The following is an 18248-nucleotide window of genomic DNA, read 5'->3' as shown; positions in this document are numbered from 1 at the left end:
CCCTGCAAATCCTAGATTCGACCCTGACGTCGGACTTCCGAATCCCATTCCTTGCCTGGCGAATCCGTAGTTTGTACCAAACGCGTGTGTCGCGCCTAATTCTGATCGTCCCATCCCATAATGTATGCCGGACGCTGAGTTATTTTGTCCCAATCCCAAATTTACTCTACTGTATTCTGGATTTCCCCCATACATTGAGGTCGATTGCCCTAATCCGTAGTTTGACATGCTAACGTTTGAGAATATTCCCGGTGTCTGTGGATTATTTAAGGGTGGTTGGGAGGTATTTCCTGAACTCGCGCTCATTCTCGCACTGGTACTCGTGTACGTCACGGTAGTGTTCGTTGTACTCGAGGCTGACGGTGCCTCGGTTGTTATTGTCGTGGGTGTCACGGCTACCGTCGGCACCCCTGTTCTCGCGTCTTGTGTGCCGTCCATATTTATCCTAATTAACTCTAATCTTGAGAGGTACGGTCTCGAGTCGTCGTTCCGTCTGTCTCGTCGATTATTCCGATTGGTCAACGATCGCTCTGAACGCGTGGGTGGAATTTTGAGGCTGTTTGTGTACTTACGTAGACCCAAAAACGGCGAATAAGAGCCACAATTGCATCCTCCTTCCTCTCATTGGTGTTTTAATCGCGTTCGTTGTCTCTGTGCGTTGCTTCTCTGCTGGTTGTCCCCGGTTACTAGCTTTTTGGCGAGTTGTCTCTGCTAACACTTTTCTGCTAGTTGTCTCTGCTAGCACTTTTCTGCTAGTTGTCTCTGCTAGCACTTTTCTGTTAGTTGTCTCTGCTCGTTGTCACTGCTCCTGTACTCAGCTAGTTGTCTCTGGTTCTCACACTGCTGCCGATGTCCATGGGCTCGTCGAGCTGTCCTCGGGTGAAGTTTTGACTTCTCTGGATTCTTCCGCTCGCTCTGGCAATGCGAGATTTCTCTAATCTTCCTTCTATCGAGTGCAGTTGTAACGGGAGATTGAGACGTCTGCCTTTTCCTTGACCGTCGGGTTTTTTTTTTTTCTTCAGCACACGCGTATACCTTAATTATTCACTGCAATCCTTCACTTTTTTGTTAACATCACATAATTTTCACTTTTAATCCTTTGAGTCACTGTAATCCTTGTTTTTGCACTCGCTTCCCCGAATGAGTGCCCAAAAACACGTTGGGCGCCAATGTGACGAAATGAGTTAATTTGTCCTTTAATAACTCATGTTTCACTCCGACCTCGGCTAGTCTCGGTGAGCTCACGGGTGGTTCGCTCAATCGGAGGGATAAGTGAAGGATAGAGGGAGGGTTAACGATATTAAACCGACCGTACTAATGTTGGTAAAATAACTATATATTAACTTTAATTTATACACGGTAGTGTTTAATGGGTCGGTATAACGCGGTTCTTGACTCGACTTTGGGACCTTGACTCGACTTTGCTATTGGTTGGCTGAAGGCCTGAGCTCAGAGATCCGCTCTGTTTCGCTCCTGATCGTACTCTGCCGTACTCTGGTGCTTCCCAAGTCGTCCAAACTCGTCAAAGTCCACGGTTTTCTTCACTAATACGGTTTCGTGCATTCGTTTGTATAGAAACCTACACAGTCAAACAGTTCAGCACCCTGAACTGGACCTGTAGAAACCGTGGAACTGCTTACGCTGGTGTCCATGGGACACCGTGGGACTGCTGAGCAATCTTTGGATGAAGGGAATGAGAAACCTCGTTTCCCGTTCCCATCGTCCACCACTTTGGGCATAATAATTATAATTATTAAATAAATCGACGTATTGATCGATCTCGATACGTCACAGAATGTTATTTAAAACTTTAGAAATTCCTCGATTATTTTGGAAAACTCAAATTTTATTCAAATTTTCAGAACACCTAAGAATTTTATTCAATTTTTTAGCAATTCCGGGAATTTCTTCAGAGTTTCTAGAAACTCCTTGAATTCACTTAAATCTTCCAGAAACTCCCTGATTTTTCTCGAAATTTCTAGAATCTTGTTGCATTTCCTTGAATTTTCTAGAAACTCTTTGAATTTCCTCGAAATTTCTAGAAATTTCTTGATTCCCTCGAAATTTCTCAAAACTCCTTGAATTCTCTCGAAATTTCTAGAAACTCCCTGAAGTCCCTTGAATTTTCTAGAAAAATCTAGACCTGTAAGCTCAATTTCACAAAACGACTACTCATAACGAAAACATAGACGTATCCTCATCAAAATTTCGCCCTTATGTGTAAATCATGCCAAATCTGTGCGGAAAGTACGCATAGATGTGCAGATAATCCTCATAAAAATTGTGTATTTCATGCATAGTTATGCGAATTATCCGCATAACTATGCATGATTCACGCACTATTTATGCATGATTTGCATATAAGAGAGTGACTTCGGCTTATGTGTGAATCTCGCATAACTATGCAGATTATCCGCATAAGTGTGCAGATAATCTGCACAGCGTTTTCTGTGTGACCCCAACACATTGGGCCAAGCTTATGGTTGAACCCCTGAGCTCAAGCTCGGAGTATCAAGCTTGGACCATGATTGGGACTAGCTTGGCACCCAAGATTTGATTCGCAAGATATCACCAAGATTGGTTTTACCTAGGTATCACCATAGGTTCAAGCTTGGTTCAAGCCCCTGAGTTCAAGCTTGGAGTACCAAGTTTGGACCAGGATTGGAGCTACCCTGGCACCCAAGCTTTCATTCCCAGGATTATATCACCAAGCTTGGGTTTACCTAGGTATAACCACAAGTTCAAGCTTGATCAAAGCTAGGAATCCCAAGGCTTGGTATCCTAGATTGAACCAAGCTTGATCCCATTGTTCAAGCTTGGAATCCCGCACCTGGGATTCGGCGGCCCGGCCACCAGGCTTGAACTGAGCTCGGCCCGTTCGTTTTTTCCTACCTGGGAGCTTAGTTGGCCAGAGTACCTGTCCGGTAAACAGGAGCTCGTGTGTTTTCGAATGTTTTAATTCGTGGATTGATTATTATTCAATTGTTGCCCTCGTATAGAGGCCAGGAAAGTGAATGGATAGTGTATAGCATCCCTCTTTCCATGTAATTTATGACTCAAAAACATCTAAGGTCAACCGAATAATAGCTCGGGTATAATACAGAAAGCAAATGATGAAATTAGAAACGGTCAAAATTGATATTCACAAGGGCCAGATATGAGGCTCCGAAATAAGGGTCACTAAGGTCGGAACTGAAGGTCGCAAAAATCAGAAATAAGGGGTGGAAATGAGGGCGAGCAGTGGGGTTTAGGCATCATAAGTCCGTGACGATGCGGATCTACGTAGGAATATTCATTGGGAAGTAAATTGCTAATTTATTAGTAAAAATGAGCCACCGAGTAATAACAAAGAGTAATTGTCCATTTATTTTTCTAATGTTCGTTGAATTCCATAGGATAACCTTCGTTTTTGCTTATGATATAAAAATTATTATTTTGAGGAGTTTATTTACCTCATCCTTTTTCAATATTCAACACCCTTTATTTTTTATTTCGAGATTCAACAACTCAAAACGACGCTTTTTATACAGAGTATACAAAAAATAAACAAGTAGAAAAATGCTCTTTTTTATAACTTATTGGTGACTTTTATTTCTATCCCTGACTTCTGACCCTCCTGTCCCTTAGTTTCGAACCTTATTTAATTTCATCATTTGATTTCCTTACGGCTAGAAGATTTTTGAGACCCACACAACCCATTAAAATTAAAATGACGAATATCATTGACGGATATCTATGGTTTCACATAGAAACCGATATCAAATGACGGATATCATTGAACCCGACAATCCATGAAAAAAATTTAAATTTAATTCATTGGATATCGAAAAAAAAGTAAAAAAATCGGTCATATACACATATACATACTGTAACGTGTTATTTTATTTCGACCGTTCAACGGTGAAATTTACCATCCAGACGAGAAGTCATCACTCCGAAGCGAGAGTCAAAAGGGTTTATTTGGGGTTCTGACTAATGCTTTGGTTTTTTACTTTTTTTGTTATTGTATCGAGCCACATATAGGGACTTCGGCAGCCTCGGACGTCAGGTCTCCAGGGAGCTGGGAAGGGGGAAACTCCAGAAAGTCGTTGTGGTAAAAGAGCTGCTTTTGTATTTGGATCGAGTTCCCGCGTTGGAGGGATAGCTCGAGTACAGTTCACCGGCGGCGCCACTTGTCGGCGGTGACGGGACGAAGGCGGTTATCGGCCGAGATTTGCGACGCCATTTTTGGATCTCCTCGCCTAACCGGAAGTGATGGGTTAGGCAGTGCGAGAGAAATTATCGGACTGACGTTAGACGTCCGGTAATGATACGAAATAAAGGGAAAAGGAATTGGATATTTATTCCCTATTTTGGTGACGTTGTCACACAGCTGAGTGTTTATTGGAGAATAAGTCTGGTTTGGTTGGGTTACAACCAATCAGAGCGGCTCATGGAACGGCCCTGGCCAATGGGGTTCGATTGGCGGGAAGTTTCCCGAACGCATGGGAGAAGCGGGGGTTTTAGACTCACTTCTCGTTTGGGTGGCGAACGAGCTGTTGTTCTGTGGAGAACCTCTTGCTGGTGGAGCAATTCGTCTTGTGGACACCAGCGTTTACGGGATTTGAAGTATTTGGAGAATCTTTCGCCCTGGCTCCTGGACTAGACTCGTTGGAGATTGTGATGAGCGGAAGAAGAGTTCCAGAAATGTTATTTTGTATCTGGGTTAAATCGACAACGATTGAAATTCGCTCGTTCGTTTTTTGACGACGCTTATCATCGGGCGACGTGACGCCATTAGAGTCTTTTGATTTTCGGGGCGAGTTCTTATCGTCTGTTCGGCAGAGGTTAGCTCTTTTGTATAATTTAATTTGGACGTATGATTTTGATATTATATTGTGATTTGAGATGTTCGATTTTCTCGGGAATTCAGTGGTTTCTCTGAACGGATTTTGACTCTCGTTTCAACGGTTTGTTTGCCGATCGGATGAGGAATCGGTAGAACAAATCCTTTCAAATAATGTATTTAGTTTTGAACTGATTTTGAGAACTACATTGATATTCGAAATTTTCGGTAATTACTTTTGTTTTCGATATTTGAAGTTGTATCATTTCGTCATCGCATCGGCAGTTGAAATTGTAGCGTCTTGTCAACGCTCGAGTGATTCGTATCTGACCTTGATTGCGGTCACCTTTTATATTGTCTGTTCCGAGGCAATTCCAGTTGCCGCGGTCGATGTCAGTCACCTCTTCGATTTGGGATATTTTGACATTTTATTCTATCGGAAAATTAACCTCCCATTCAGTGATATTATTTGACTTTATTCTCGCTAGTCATTTCTACAGTTTGACTTTATCCATGATTTTGTAATTTTGACTGTACGTATTCTTTTGACTGACTAGTATTTTATTATTTTGACCAATCATTGGTTAGGGATTTTCTAGTGTATCGAGTCTTTAGCTTTTGTTGAATATTTGTGTTATTAATTTTCTGAGGGGTGATTCGAAGTGAAATGAACAAGGGGGTTTATTGAATAAATTATTTATTCCCCGGATTATTGAATTTTTTATATAATTTGTTAGATAAGAAAACCAAGTCATTTCGGAAACTTCAGAACAACCATTTGTATCGAGAACCCAGCCGCCACCGCGGTTGTCTGAGCTGTCGGAGGTTGTTCTTTCGTCTCGAGTAATTGTCGATTTGATTTGTCGTTTGAATTGCACGGTTCACCCGTGCTGGCCCCCAACTTTCTTTTCGTTGTTTGGTCGCTGAGGGCTGCGTATTTTTTACCGTCCGCAGAGGTAAGAAAATACGTCACAATACATACAGATATGATCTAAGAACTTCCTCGTCTGATTCCTGAGCCACAAAATTAATTATCCTAACACAAAAAACTGTTTCCGTTCCGAGGGACGTAAGAGTACATCGAAACAATTAATTTTCTCATGATATGTATTTGAGATAATAAGGAAAGCATACCTAGTTTTGTCTGACAGAATCTTACAAACATTTTAAAAAAAGTTCAAGTCGGATGACAATGGTGGTGCGAGAAGCATTTCAAAGTTAAAAAGACGAAAATGACATTACACCTCAACGTCCGGGGCAAAATGGGTTGGGCCCCAATTTTTTTACCTTTTTTAGGTACCCCATGGTATATCAAGACTTGCTCAATTGCTATTCTCATCACCTGTCGATTTCCAAGTTTTACCGTGGAACCCCCTTAAGTAGCGCTTTCATTCCTGAACAGAAAAACACATATTCTTAATTCCCAGTAACGCAGATTGAATTGAACGTAGTTCTATTTCCACTTTGCAGATACATGGTTCCACATAGAAACTGTTCACACGCCCACGCGTCTTCTTTTTTAATCCAACGAGCATGTGCGGGTCCTTACCATGTAGATGTTTACGGGCGTGTAATTTTACAACAGAGTCAAAAAAAGAATAATAATAATAATCAACCACTAAACTTAAAAACCGGAGGAGGAGACCTCGACGGAAGTTGTGATGATAGTAGAAGCAAGTCTCGAATTCATTCGACTCATACGAAATTGTCGGAAAGGAGTGCGAGAATTATTCAATCCTTACACGGGTAATCTCTCCAGTTACATGGACTAAGTTCACGAAAGTCGGTTCAGGAATGAAGTTATTTATGAAAATTTCGGATTTGTTTTCCAACGTGACCATGACCCGTAACACTTCACCCATAAAACATCGAATGTGAAATGAATTTTTTGGTTGAAAATTGAGTGGAATTTAAATGATTACAATATGGAAAATTGTGATGAAAAATTTATGTTAATTTTGGCTCGCCTATTTATCTATCCAAAAGGGATATAAATGTTTTATGAAAAAGAATTACTACTATGGAACTAATCATTCCTTGGTGGGAACTTCCGTTATCGCCTACAATTGAATTTATTCAACAGGGCAAAAGATCTCTTTCGTGGAACATATAATTTTTCGGCGGAACCAATTCAATCTCACAGTGAAGACAGTATTTTAGATTGGCTAATAACATTATATAGTAATAAGCAGTAGGTAATATAAAAAAACCTACGTTTACATTCATTATAATGAATGTAACTATAGTTATTGAGGTACAGTTTGTTTCAGTGTATCATAGATTTTTTTAATTTGTTTTTTTTTCCTTAAAATTCGGCAACTTCACAAGTTCATGGCAGAGAAAGGTCGACGGCTAGAGCCATTTAGCTAAATGTTCCCGGCCATCTAATAGATCTTAGAGCCTGCCCAAATGGGACACTTCAGGTACACTGCAGAGGTAGAATGACGGGGAAGTTCGGAGCGTCTCGTTTGCCCAAACCAAAATGCCTAACGTAACCATTAAAAAATTCAAGGTTACATGCAGTAGAGTGAATATTGAAGTACTTCCACTGAATTCTCTAAATCTCCGTCTTGTTGAATTTTTACTTTCAGTGGGAAATTACATAAATTGCATAATACTAACAATGTAGCGCTAGTAAAATTTATATCAACAGTATGAAATTTATAATCACAGCTGCTTGCCTCAGCTCTTCTCTAAATTCACCGTTGATTCCCAAAGGTTTCCATGTGTGAACGGGCATTTTCACGATGGGGGGATAATATGACTGACGTTGGCAGTAATGCCGATGCTCGAGTAGATCCCTCTCCTAACCTAAGTGGTCTGCACATGGCGGATCATCTTGATGGACATAATGGCTTAAAGAGTGTGAGTTCGCCTCATGTCGGTCCGGTCGCCTGCTGATGCCTTTTCCCATCTCTATGAACTGTAATGACAGAAACTGTTTCAACAAGGCCAGTGCACTCATTGCAAAAATAAATGTCTACCAGCTGGAATTGAGATGGAAAAAAATTGCAAAAAAGGGACAATGTATACATTGAGATGTACCCGTTGGCAACCGTAAAATTGTGATTAGTGGAGTTATGGGACAATTGTTTTTATGATTGCACTAGCGGAGACACCGCGCGATTGTATGATTGCGAAGCCTATATAAACATGGTGCGCGATTCCTTTTCAGAAATTTCCTTCTAGTATCAATTTCCTATCTGTAGATTTTCCCTACTTACTCCAACTTTTTACTTGATACTCCATTGGGCTCGAAAAATTTACGAGCGCCGCTAGTTCCTGGTAGAGTAACGAACTATACCGACATAAATGTTCTAATTGGCATATAGCCCCTAGGGGACACAGACAGACTAACCGCCTTTGCATGCGTCTATTGTCTATACGACATATACAGTCTATCTTACGGAAGCCCTTACAAGACACAGACAGCCAAACAAAAAATTGTATGTGTATCGTGAACTCACAGGCCGACATACACTGTGAGATTTTTTGGCGGTGCACCAGCTCGTGTTTGAAAGGGATGAAAAAGAATTAATACAAACAAAATTGTTTCATTTATTGGAATTAAATATATTGAACAAAATGAGTCACAAAGCGCTCAGTACTTGATTAAATCTTCTAAATTACTAACTGTAGTTCTATTTATATTACGTGATCTGTTTTCAGGAATATTCAATAAAGGTCGTGGCTAAGGGCACTACGCGTGAAACACGCAGGCCTTGGGTATCACACGCAGGCGCTGCGTATCACAAACAAGCTCTGTGTATTACACGTAGACACTTTCTTGATCATGCGTGGTACACTCAGAGACACTTTCTTGACCATGCGTGGTACATGGAGAGCCTGCGTGATACACACAGAGCCTCCGTATCACACGCACTCTTTCGTATCTGTGCATGGAACACACAGACACTTTCATGATTATGCATGGTACACGTAGAGGCTGTGCCTGCGTATTCCACTAGGTAGGAGAAAACGAAACGGCCAAGCTCGGTCCGAGCCCGGCGGCCGGGCTGCCGAACTTCGGGGGCCGTTCCTCTGAGATGAAACCTGGGATGATAATATCGGACCAGGTCTGGGCGCCGATCTCGGCCCAGCGTTGGTTGCCAGTCGTTGGCCAGGCTCAATTAAACATTACTTAATTACATGAAAATGATATGGATGATTGAAATACAAGTAATTCAATATTACTCCTGAGCATTTGTAATAGGTTCAAGGAGGGAAAAAAATCAATGCCGGCATGCGACTGGCGCCGGGCTGGCTGCCAAAACTATTCATGGCAGTTATCAATAATAACAAAAACAAAATAAATAACATTTTTTAGGATGATTTTTAGTATTAATTGTGCCCTACCTACCAAACCCTAAAGCAATTATCGCTGAAAAACCGATTTTGTTAACTTAAAATATTTCCCTAACTTGGGATCGAACCCACCACTTCACGACTAGTAATCCGATGCCCTAACCAGTAGCCTACCGCGCAATTGGTAAAAGCTCTACTTCAAATCGTCCATATTAATTCCACTTCGGTTTTTTCCCACTTGAACGTTTTATTATTCTTGATCATGTGTACCACGCATGATCAAGAAAGTGTCTCTGCGTGTAGTACAGCAAAAATACTGGCAGAAAATAGTGAAGATACTCTCAGTACTTGTCCTACTTGATGCACAGATGTTGTGCTCCATCCAAGGACCGAAAAAGTACTTGGGACAAGTATTTTTCACACTTTCCACAAATAAACTTCCTCGAAGTACCGCCCGGTACTCGTGAGAAATTTTTTTTTTGAGTGTATACTGCAGTCCCCAAACATCATTAGATTATTGCAACTCTCGTTATTGAAATTTATTAGGTCGAGCGTTTTCAATTATTTTCAACTTTTTTATATTTTCTCCAAAAATTCACTTTTTTTGGCTGTAATGGATCTATATAGTTTCCCAAAATTTCAATTGCACAATTTCATTCAGAATTTTCATTTTCAACTTAGGCACTACGGGCTTTACGCTGTGAAAGCAGACGGACATTAACATCTAATAATAGGGGGCTTATGTGTCGGGTAACGTGGCGACCGATGTACACCGGGATTCCAAGCGCCTCAAGGATCTCAACGAAATGTAAGAGAAAAAGAAATAAAAACAAAGGGAAAAAAATGAACAGAAAAATTCTCCATTTAATAGTTCGAATATTCTTAACTTCTACGAGCGAGAATTTTCGCCGGAATTGCCACGATATTTTCCAAAGTTTAGTGGATTTTCTCATCCAGTTAATCGTGAATTCTTCTTCTAATCCTTACTGGCCACCTTCCCTGTCGTAGGAATATGTGCCCTATTTGTCCAGAGGTGTGTTAATAAATCCGAAAAAGTAATTACAAAAATGCTGAAATTTTGGCTCATAGTTGGAACTAATGAAACACAAATCTGTGCTAAATTTTAGCCCGATCGGTTGAGTAGTTCCTGAGATATATAGCGATTTCTCAAAAATCGTTTTTTGCAAATATCTCCGGAATGACTGGACCAATTTCATTTTTTTTTTCAAAATATTCGTCACGATGATACCTATCTCGAGCCATGGAAATTTAATCACCCCGCTATGGAAAATTGAGTTTTATTGTGATTTTTTCAACTTTTCAATTTTTTTTTAAATATTCGTTATAATTATAATGGTGGCTATCTAACCAAATCAAAATATGAGTAGCGTTTAATTGAGAGTTTTTGAGATATTGCCATTTTTCTGTTTTTATGTGCTCAGCTTGCTCATATGTGCTATAATGTATTTGAAACTTTATTTGAGGATCTAAAATTTTGGGTAATGATCAATACTATTTAGCCATGCAGCTAGAGAAAATTTGAGCTTAATTTAGTAGTTCTTGGACCATTTGATGAAAAATCGTGTATTACGGTAATTACCGTGCTTTCTTTAATCATCGAATTTTTTATCATAATTACTTGGAATGTCATGTTTACATAAAGATGTTATGTTTTTTTGAAGTTTATAACTCCATGTGTAGATGTATTTATTCACTTCAAAATTGTAGAGGTCTCCATGTGTTCATAATTGTTTGTTTTTTAATAGAATTGGTACAGATCCATCTGAAAGCTTACTACCAATGGAAGCGGTAGAAATGAAAAAAAGCTTACATTCGGAACTAAAAAGAAAAAGAGTTATAACACACAAAGAAATGGTCAGTTGACTTCTATCAAAAAGGCTCGAACCCCTGCTTGTTTCTTTTCACAACACATCTACATGTTTTTTTCGGTCCAAACTTACACTAATGAATTATTAAAATCATGTTTAACCTGGAAATTTCATAATTTTGCACTTTTTCAAATCTAATTCTTGGATTATCTCACAACTATTTCGCCTCCATACCCCCATTTCCCATTCATTGAAAGTTCAAAATTACCTATGAACGTGGAATAATTTTTTTTGTTCAATTTATTTTTCCTCAAAATCGTAAAATACACGGTGCGGGGATTCTCTTACCGTGCGACCAACAATTGAGGAACAAATTCTCCGTATCATTTGGTTTCACTATTCAATATCTTTAATACATTCTCAAATAAAAAATCGCTAGTGTTACAGATCGATTGAAGCGGGTGTGATCCATTATGCATCCGCATGAAGTTATCGAAGCGAGCACTCCAAGTATGAGAAGGAAAAAAGAAAAATGTTATCCCATCAATTGTACAACGGCCGAGACGTTTCCCTCAACATCTAATCAGAATTAAATTACATGTGACGTATTGATTGTTAAAAAAAATTAGAACCCCATCGTGTTTTTATACCCCAAAAGTAATTGAAAATTTTTCTCATTATAGCAAAGCATTTTTCCTCGTTTCTTCCCATTATCTGGAATTATATATACAGTATCAATTCGCAGATTACAGGTACGAAATAGGACTCCATTGATGTCTGATTCTTTTGAAAATCAAGGGTCTCAAGAGCAATGAAAATGTTAATTGAATAAAATCTGGTCTGGAAAATTGAACGCTTCAAAAGAATATGCATTAAGGGGATGTGCTGTAGAAGGTTTTATATAGAGTGGGAGGGGGCAACCGACACTTTAACGTTCCATTTGCATAACCATAAGCAACCGCGCATCCTTCCGATTCCAGAGGCGTCAACACCACGACGCGTGGCTTTTGCAGGGTATCTGTTTCCGTAACCGCAGCCTAGGAGGAAAAATAACGCACATAATGTGGGGACAAAATAGTTTATAAATAAAATTGAAAAATGAGAGGCTCAAATAGATTGGCGGAATCGATATGTTCGATAAAGTGCGATATCTGATGGAAAAATTGACTGATAATGAAACACTTGATGATATTCCTTGGCATTTTATAAGGCTAATGCAGATATAATAATGTTGAGGAAATTTGGGAAATACGTAACAATAGGGTGAAATTGGATAGTGAGGTGCAATGGGATAGTATAAAGTTTGAATACTACAAAACTATTTTTCACGACAATGTGGGTGACTACATTCTGAATACAGCGTCGGCCTGTAAAATTAGAAATGTCTAGGATACAGAGAAAATATTTATATGAAAAATTACCCCTTAAATTTCGTAATTGTGAAGAGTATTGACTTTTGAGCAACTTTCACCAGAACATTAGAAAAATATGATAATTGTTCCTAAGCTTATTCCATGTTTTATTAGAGTTTTGGCGAGAATTCTTCCCATCCAAATTTCAGCCAATAGAATTGCACTATTCGACTGTTATTTTATGTCGCGCCGTGCAATAAGTCGAGTTTATCGCACGCTGCGCTTCGCGCAGCTTGCTCAAAACTCGACTTCTGCATGACTTGACATAAAATATTATAGAGCACTCGGTAATAAATTTCGTTTTCAACGAATGTGTAGTTTACAGGCCGAGCCGAAGGCGAGGTCTGTACACACATTCGTTGAAAACGAAATTTGTGCCCTTGTACTCTAATGTACTATTATATAGTCAACGCGGTATTCAACTGACAATTTCCTCAATGCTGATTTTGACCTGCAAATCTGATTTTAATCTGCAAAACTGATCCCTCTCGTTGCTATGCAACAAAACATTCGAGAAATATGCGATAATTTTAAAGCTCTTGGGGTATTATAGCTGAAAATCTTTGCAAGACCAATTCTACTAGTGTATACAATTGCTGGAATTTAGGAGTCAATTGACATATAACTTTCTCTTTAAAGAATCTACATTTTTCAATTTTCGAACTTATTGCAGTGATCTTCAAAAAAATGTAAAAAAAATATAAATAAATATACGTGAGTAAATTGATTAGAGATAATAGTGGGGCTAGTAGCATTTTGCTCCAGTAGACATCTAAGCTAAGCAGCGTTGAGCCTGGTGTCGTGGCTCATTGTCCCACTCTGAATTTCTAGACAGAGGGATACACTGAACGACTGAGCTTTTCCCAGGTTACTCTTCGTAGTAGATATGGTTTGCAGCGAATTTTAATTTGAGGTTACCTATAACTACAAGTCACTCAAAAAAGCCAAGCAGTTATCAGAAACAGAGATGACAATATCGTTTGCACATAATGCATATTAGATGATTAAATTATTGTTCAGTAACAAATAACGAATGTTCAGTTATTGGTTAATCGAGGTGTATCTGGTTAATCATCAATCCTCAGTGAGAATCAGGGTTGAGCAAGTAAAATACCACTGGTATTTTAGCAAGTTTTCTACATGTAAAAAAAACAGTAATTTACTAAGGAGGTTTTAGGCCTCTTCGACGGCGTGTGTGCGTGATTGAGAATAGCACAGTTGTTGAGTCGGTAACAGCATGCTTGCCAGGGTCAAACATCACAAGGGTTATATTTCACAAGGGTCAAATGTTGTAACGGTTAAACAAGAGAGGTAGGCAGAGAACTTTTTCAAAGGTCAAACAATAACAAGCGGTATCCGGGGAGGCGGGAAAGACAATCACAACGGTCCAGCGATTATAAGAGTCAAACAAAAGGAGCAGGAAGGAAAATTGTCAAGGGTCTAACGGGAGACATAATCCTCGCTAGGTATAATCCTTGCGACCTCCGAACATTATTACGTTGGCCCCTTGTGATGTACGACCGTTGCGACGTTTGACCCTCACGAGGCAGGAAACTTGCGAGATATGACCTCTACTACATTTGACCCTCGCGAGGCATGATCTATGCGAAATATGACCCTCATGACGTTTGATGCTTGCTAGATATAAACCTCGTAGGGTGTAATCCCTCGTAAAATTCAGTCACGAGGGTTACTACAGTGATAGTCGGGTTAAGGGTTTTTTAAACAGTTATTTACCTTTTCTACCATTTAGAGCTAAAATAACCAGTATTCTACTATGTACCGTAGAAAACTCCGATTTTCAGTGATGGACCCAACCCTGGTGAGGATTGATGGGTGGTTGAATAATTACATGAAATTTCATAATATTACCAAAATCCAATATTGATGGCCATCTCAAACGGTCTTCTTATCTGCTTTCAGATTTTCACACACATCACCCCCAGCAATGGCTGAGTTACTCTCGAAGAAATCTTCAAACGTAGTAAGTACAAAAAGCGATGTATGCAGTGTCAAATCTAACAACGGTTTGATAGATCTCGATATAACCCCAAGTAACAATCAGCTATTAAACCTGTGTGACGACGAGGACGATTTGATACTAACGAACAACACAAAGAATGAGTTAACCCCCGAGGATAAGAGTCTCCAAGAGCTTATCGAGAGTGAGTTAGCCCTTAGAATATGCTCAGAACCTTCCAATGAAGTTGACATGCCGGCTCCTGAAGAAGATCACGACCAGCCTTCGATCTCAATCAAAAAGATCGTCATTGAACCTCGTCAGGATTTGCTGGACATCAACGCAGAATTCATAGGTGCAGAAATCAACCATTACAACATCGTAGAGGATCCCTACACTTATAGAAATGGTCACGGTAGCCCCTATATCACAGATTCTCGATCAACAGAAACAAAAGAACTTCTAGAACTGATTGATACTGATTTAGATCAGGCATTTGCTAGTGATCTCCGAGGAGCAACGATAAAATCAAGTGGCAGTGCCACAGAGTCACTTCTAGACCTTGAGAATTATGAAATGATCCTCCAGAATCCTCAAAGAGATATGTCAATAACTGTTGATCCACTTGAAATGGCACATCAATCCACTGACAATTGCAATCAGGACTTCAACTTCACTCAATTTGACAAAATTCAACCGTATGAGCTAGAAACTGAAATTGATGGTGGAAAACCCCATGACGCCGATCCTGAAAATGATGAACTTAATCTAGTGCAGTTTGTTGGTGAAGTTTATCAGTCAGATGAGCGAAAGAAGAGTGCAAGAGACATGTGGATGGATGAAGTCGACCGGGTGGATCAGGTTCACCATATCACTGATAATTTTTCTATTCACGACAATAGAGAGCTGACATATGAAGACTTGGCGTATTGTATTCCATCTGTATTTAAAGTAATTGCTGTTCGGAAAGAACTGCAGACTGATGCTTTTGGGGTAAAGTGTGAAGCAAATGTAGAGAACCATGGGGACATTCTTGAGTTTGAGACTGAGTTGTTGGAGCCTGGAGAATTACTGGGAAAATCCTCGGGTATTTTGAAGGATGCCGGTGTCTTTGGACCTTTGATGATAGGAGAGAGGGATCAGGATATGGTGAAAGACCAATTCATTGATGAGGAACGTAAAGAGATCATTAAAGAACAAAATTTTCACGTATCTAAGAATAATGATGTTGAAGAGAAAAATGACGTCATTGAGGAGGTGGGAATGTTCCCGAATGATTTAGTGAACGATATTATTGAGCCTTCCAAACAGTTTAATGAAGAGATCCTCTGTAGAACCACAACAGATCCAATTTTACTGGAAGAACCAAAGGACAAAGGCGAAATTATTGAAGAAGATAAAGTGTTTACGAAAGGCGAAGACTTGGCAGAGAATGACGAAGCTAATAATCCAACTAAAAATGATAGTGTGCGTGAGCAATGCTTGAGTTCACCCTCGGTGGCTCCCCTTGCAACTCCAGACGACGAGAGCAGCGATTTGTCTAACTCGTGTGATGTAAGTGTTGTTTTAGTCGTTTTTTTTCTATTTTTATGCTAACATCCATTTCGTAACAATGTCGCATGTATGGCGATTATTGTGGGAGCGTAAAATGGTACCTTTCGAATTCGCCGATCCCAGTGGTCTAATTGCAACGCTTTTCAAAATTATTGTTGTCGTAGAGCGAAAATTGTGGGCGATTAATCACCTCGATGAGTGATTAATCTATGAGACTCGTTAACAATTGCATGAGATTAATTCACATTTGAATCATATGATAATCTTATTCGGTCCAGAATAACAATTTTGTTCTTCAGATATCTCAGAACTATCGTTCAAATTTTTCTATGTATTCAGTTTTACTTAGGAATTCGCAAGATGACTAAATTTATTATCGTAATTTGTGGGCAACTCGGAATGAGGATTAGATAAATTCCGGTTTAGCAAAGTCAATGTCCGTAATAGCTGTGCCTCCACTCTCCACGCTTACGTACATTACGTACATTTTCCCCGCACACTGACAAAACAAGTATCCCAGTATGTACGGGTGGTATCCAATCGTAGCGTAACGTCGAGGAGAATCAACCAATCCACCACTTATATTACAAAGTTAACCGATCTTCACCATCCGGCTGTGGGTCTCTTTACTCGGGCCACGGTTTGAGGAGCACGGAGTTTTCTGAACCCGTTCGCTACAAGTCTCGGACACTTTTAATCGCCTCAAGGCCGAGTCGAGCGTCGGCGGCGACGGTGGGTGAGGGCAAACTATAAGGCAACTCAGTGTGTAACTGTTGGCGTTAGTAGGCCCAAATCAACCATTGAGTTCTTGTTTTATATTATCTTCGTCGATTATATTAAAGTGAGATTCTGTGAACACTTGTTGAAGGGAGTGGGAGGGGGGGGGGGTAAATTGGGATTGGGAATCTAGGCATTTTATGTGATGGGGGAGGAGGGAGGATGGCGAGTGAATTACTATTGGGTCAATTGTGGAATATTGTGAGATTATTCCATGGAGATGGTACATGTTTCACCGCTTTCGTCGACCTCTTTGAAGGTTTCAAGTCCTAACGGATAGTTTAATTTGAAAACAGAAATTTGATTTGATTGAAAATGATTTATTTTATTAAATAAATTATTGAAATTTTTTGACTTATTTTTAGATTTTTATAGAACTCAATTAACGTTCAACGGAACTTTGATTGTTCATCATTCTTTCTTGCCTCATTTGGAAGTTCAGAAAAGCAATGAAGAACATATTTGAGGATTCAAATATGTTCTTCCTTGAATTGATTGCCTGACTGTTGGAAAGGTGTTACCAATTCAAAAAAACCATTCCATTATTTGTCATCTCGAATTATCAACAACATCGAAATTATTTAAATTCAGCATTGAAAAATGATATCAATATTTATCTGAACAAATTCTAGAAGTCATGCGATCCAAATTTCCATGCCCAATTTTGGTTGTTCTGGTGTTCTGGATATTGTATAAAAATTTGATTCAAGAGTTTAGGAAATTCTCGTCATAATTGATGATTCCATATACCGGTCAATGGATATTTTTTCAAGTCACTACTATGCGGCAAGAGCCTCTCAGCGGCCATTCTTTAAAATCTTAATAGAGTGGTCCAATATCACCTCCGTAAATTTATGCGAAATCGAGTGATTTGGCGGCCATTTTGAAAACACTTAAATTATGTGCTATTTATGTGCTTTTTTTGGTATCCAAAATTTTTTTGCTATGCTGGGGTAGTGGAAAATGAGGGGGGGAAAAGCGTCGAAACCAATTAAACGCCATAACGGGAATTTTGGATGGGCGGAGTAGTCGAAAAATGCATGGAAAATTATGTGCTCATCAATATTCGTAAGCACAAATGATTTTTATTGCCAATAGCAACCTATTGAATTATTTATTACCAATGAATCTTCTTCTTCTCCTATGTCTACTGAATCGAATTTATAAATGCCTCGAGATTAATGTGCCCATCAATATTAGTTAACAAAAATGATTTTTATGGCAAAAATAGTTGTGTTGTATTTTTTATCAAAGACAGACCTAGTCACAGGACTTAGGCTCACAGACTAGACTCAGCTCACGCAGTATGTCTATTGACTTGGACTTATAAATGACTGGAGATTTATGTGCCCATCAATATTAACCAACAAAAATGATGTTTATGGAAAAAATAGTTGTGTTGTATTTTTTATCAAAGACAGACCGAGTCACATGACTTAGGCCCATAGACTAGACTCAGCTCACACAGTATGTCTATTAACTTGGACTTATAAATGACTAGAGATTTATGTGCCCATCAATATTAACCAACAAAAATGATTTTTATGGAAAAAATAGTTGTGTTGTATTTTTTATCAACGACAGAC

The 18248-nt window shown here is 39.3% G+C and overlaps 1 protein-coding gene across 11 annotated transcripts in view; it reads left to right on the top strand.

Moving 5' to 3' along the window:
* The window catches only part of LOC107042106 (xin actin-binding repeat-containing protein 2), a 233570-nt gene that overhangs the window by 110244 nt on the left and 105078 nt on the right, over window positions 1-18248 (top strand). For 6 of the 11 annotated variants that reach the window (XM_015262987.1, XM_015262986.1, XM_015262989.1 and 3 more), the window contains one exon: window positions 14295-15885. In XM_015262987.1, the coding sequence (XP_015118473.1) occupies window positions 14320-15885 (1566 nt within the window). In that variant the 5' untranslated portion in view covers window positions 14295-14319. Of the gene's footprint in view, window positions 1-14294; window positions 15886-18248 lie in introns of those variants that run through there. The other 5 variants (XM_015262995.1, XM_015262994.1, XM_015262992.1 and 2 more) reach the window with 1 other exon arrangement.

Source organism: Diachasma alloeum, unplaced genomic scaffold, assembly GCF_001412515.2.
Source record: "Diachasma alloeum isolate Michigan unplaced genomic scaffold, Dall2.0 Dall_scaffold_00418, whole genome shotgun sequence".
Taxonomy (NCBI): Eukaryota; Metazoa; Arthropoda; class Insecta; order Hymenoptera; family Braconidae; genus Diachasma; species Diachasma alloeum.
Note: the sequence above shows the minus strand (reverse complement) of the source record. Positions and strands in the feature narration are given on the sequence as shown.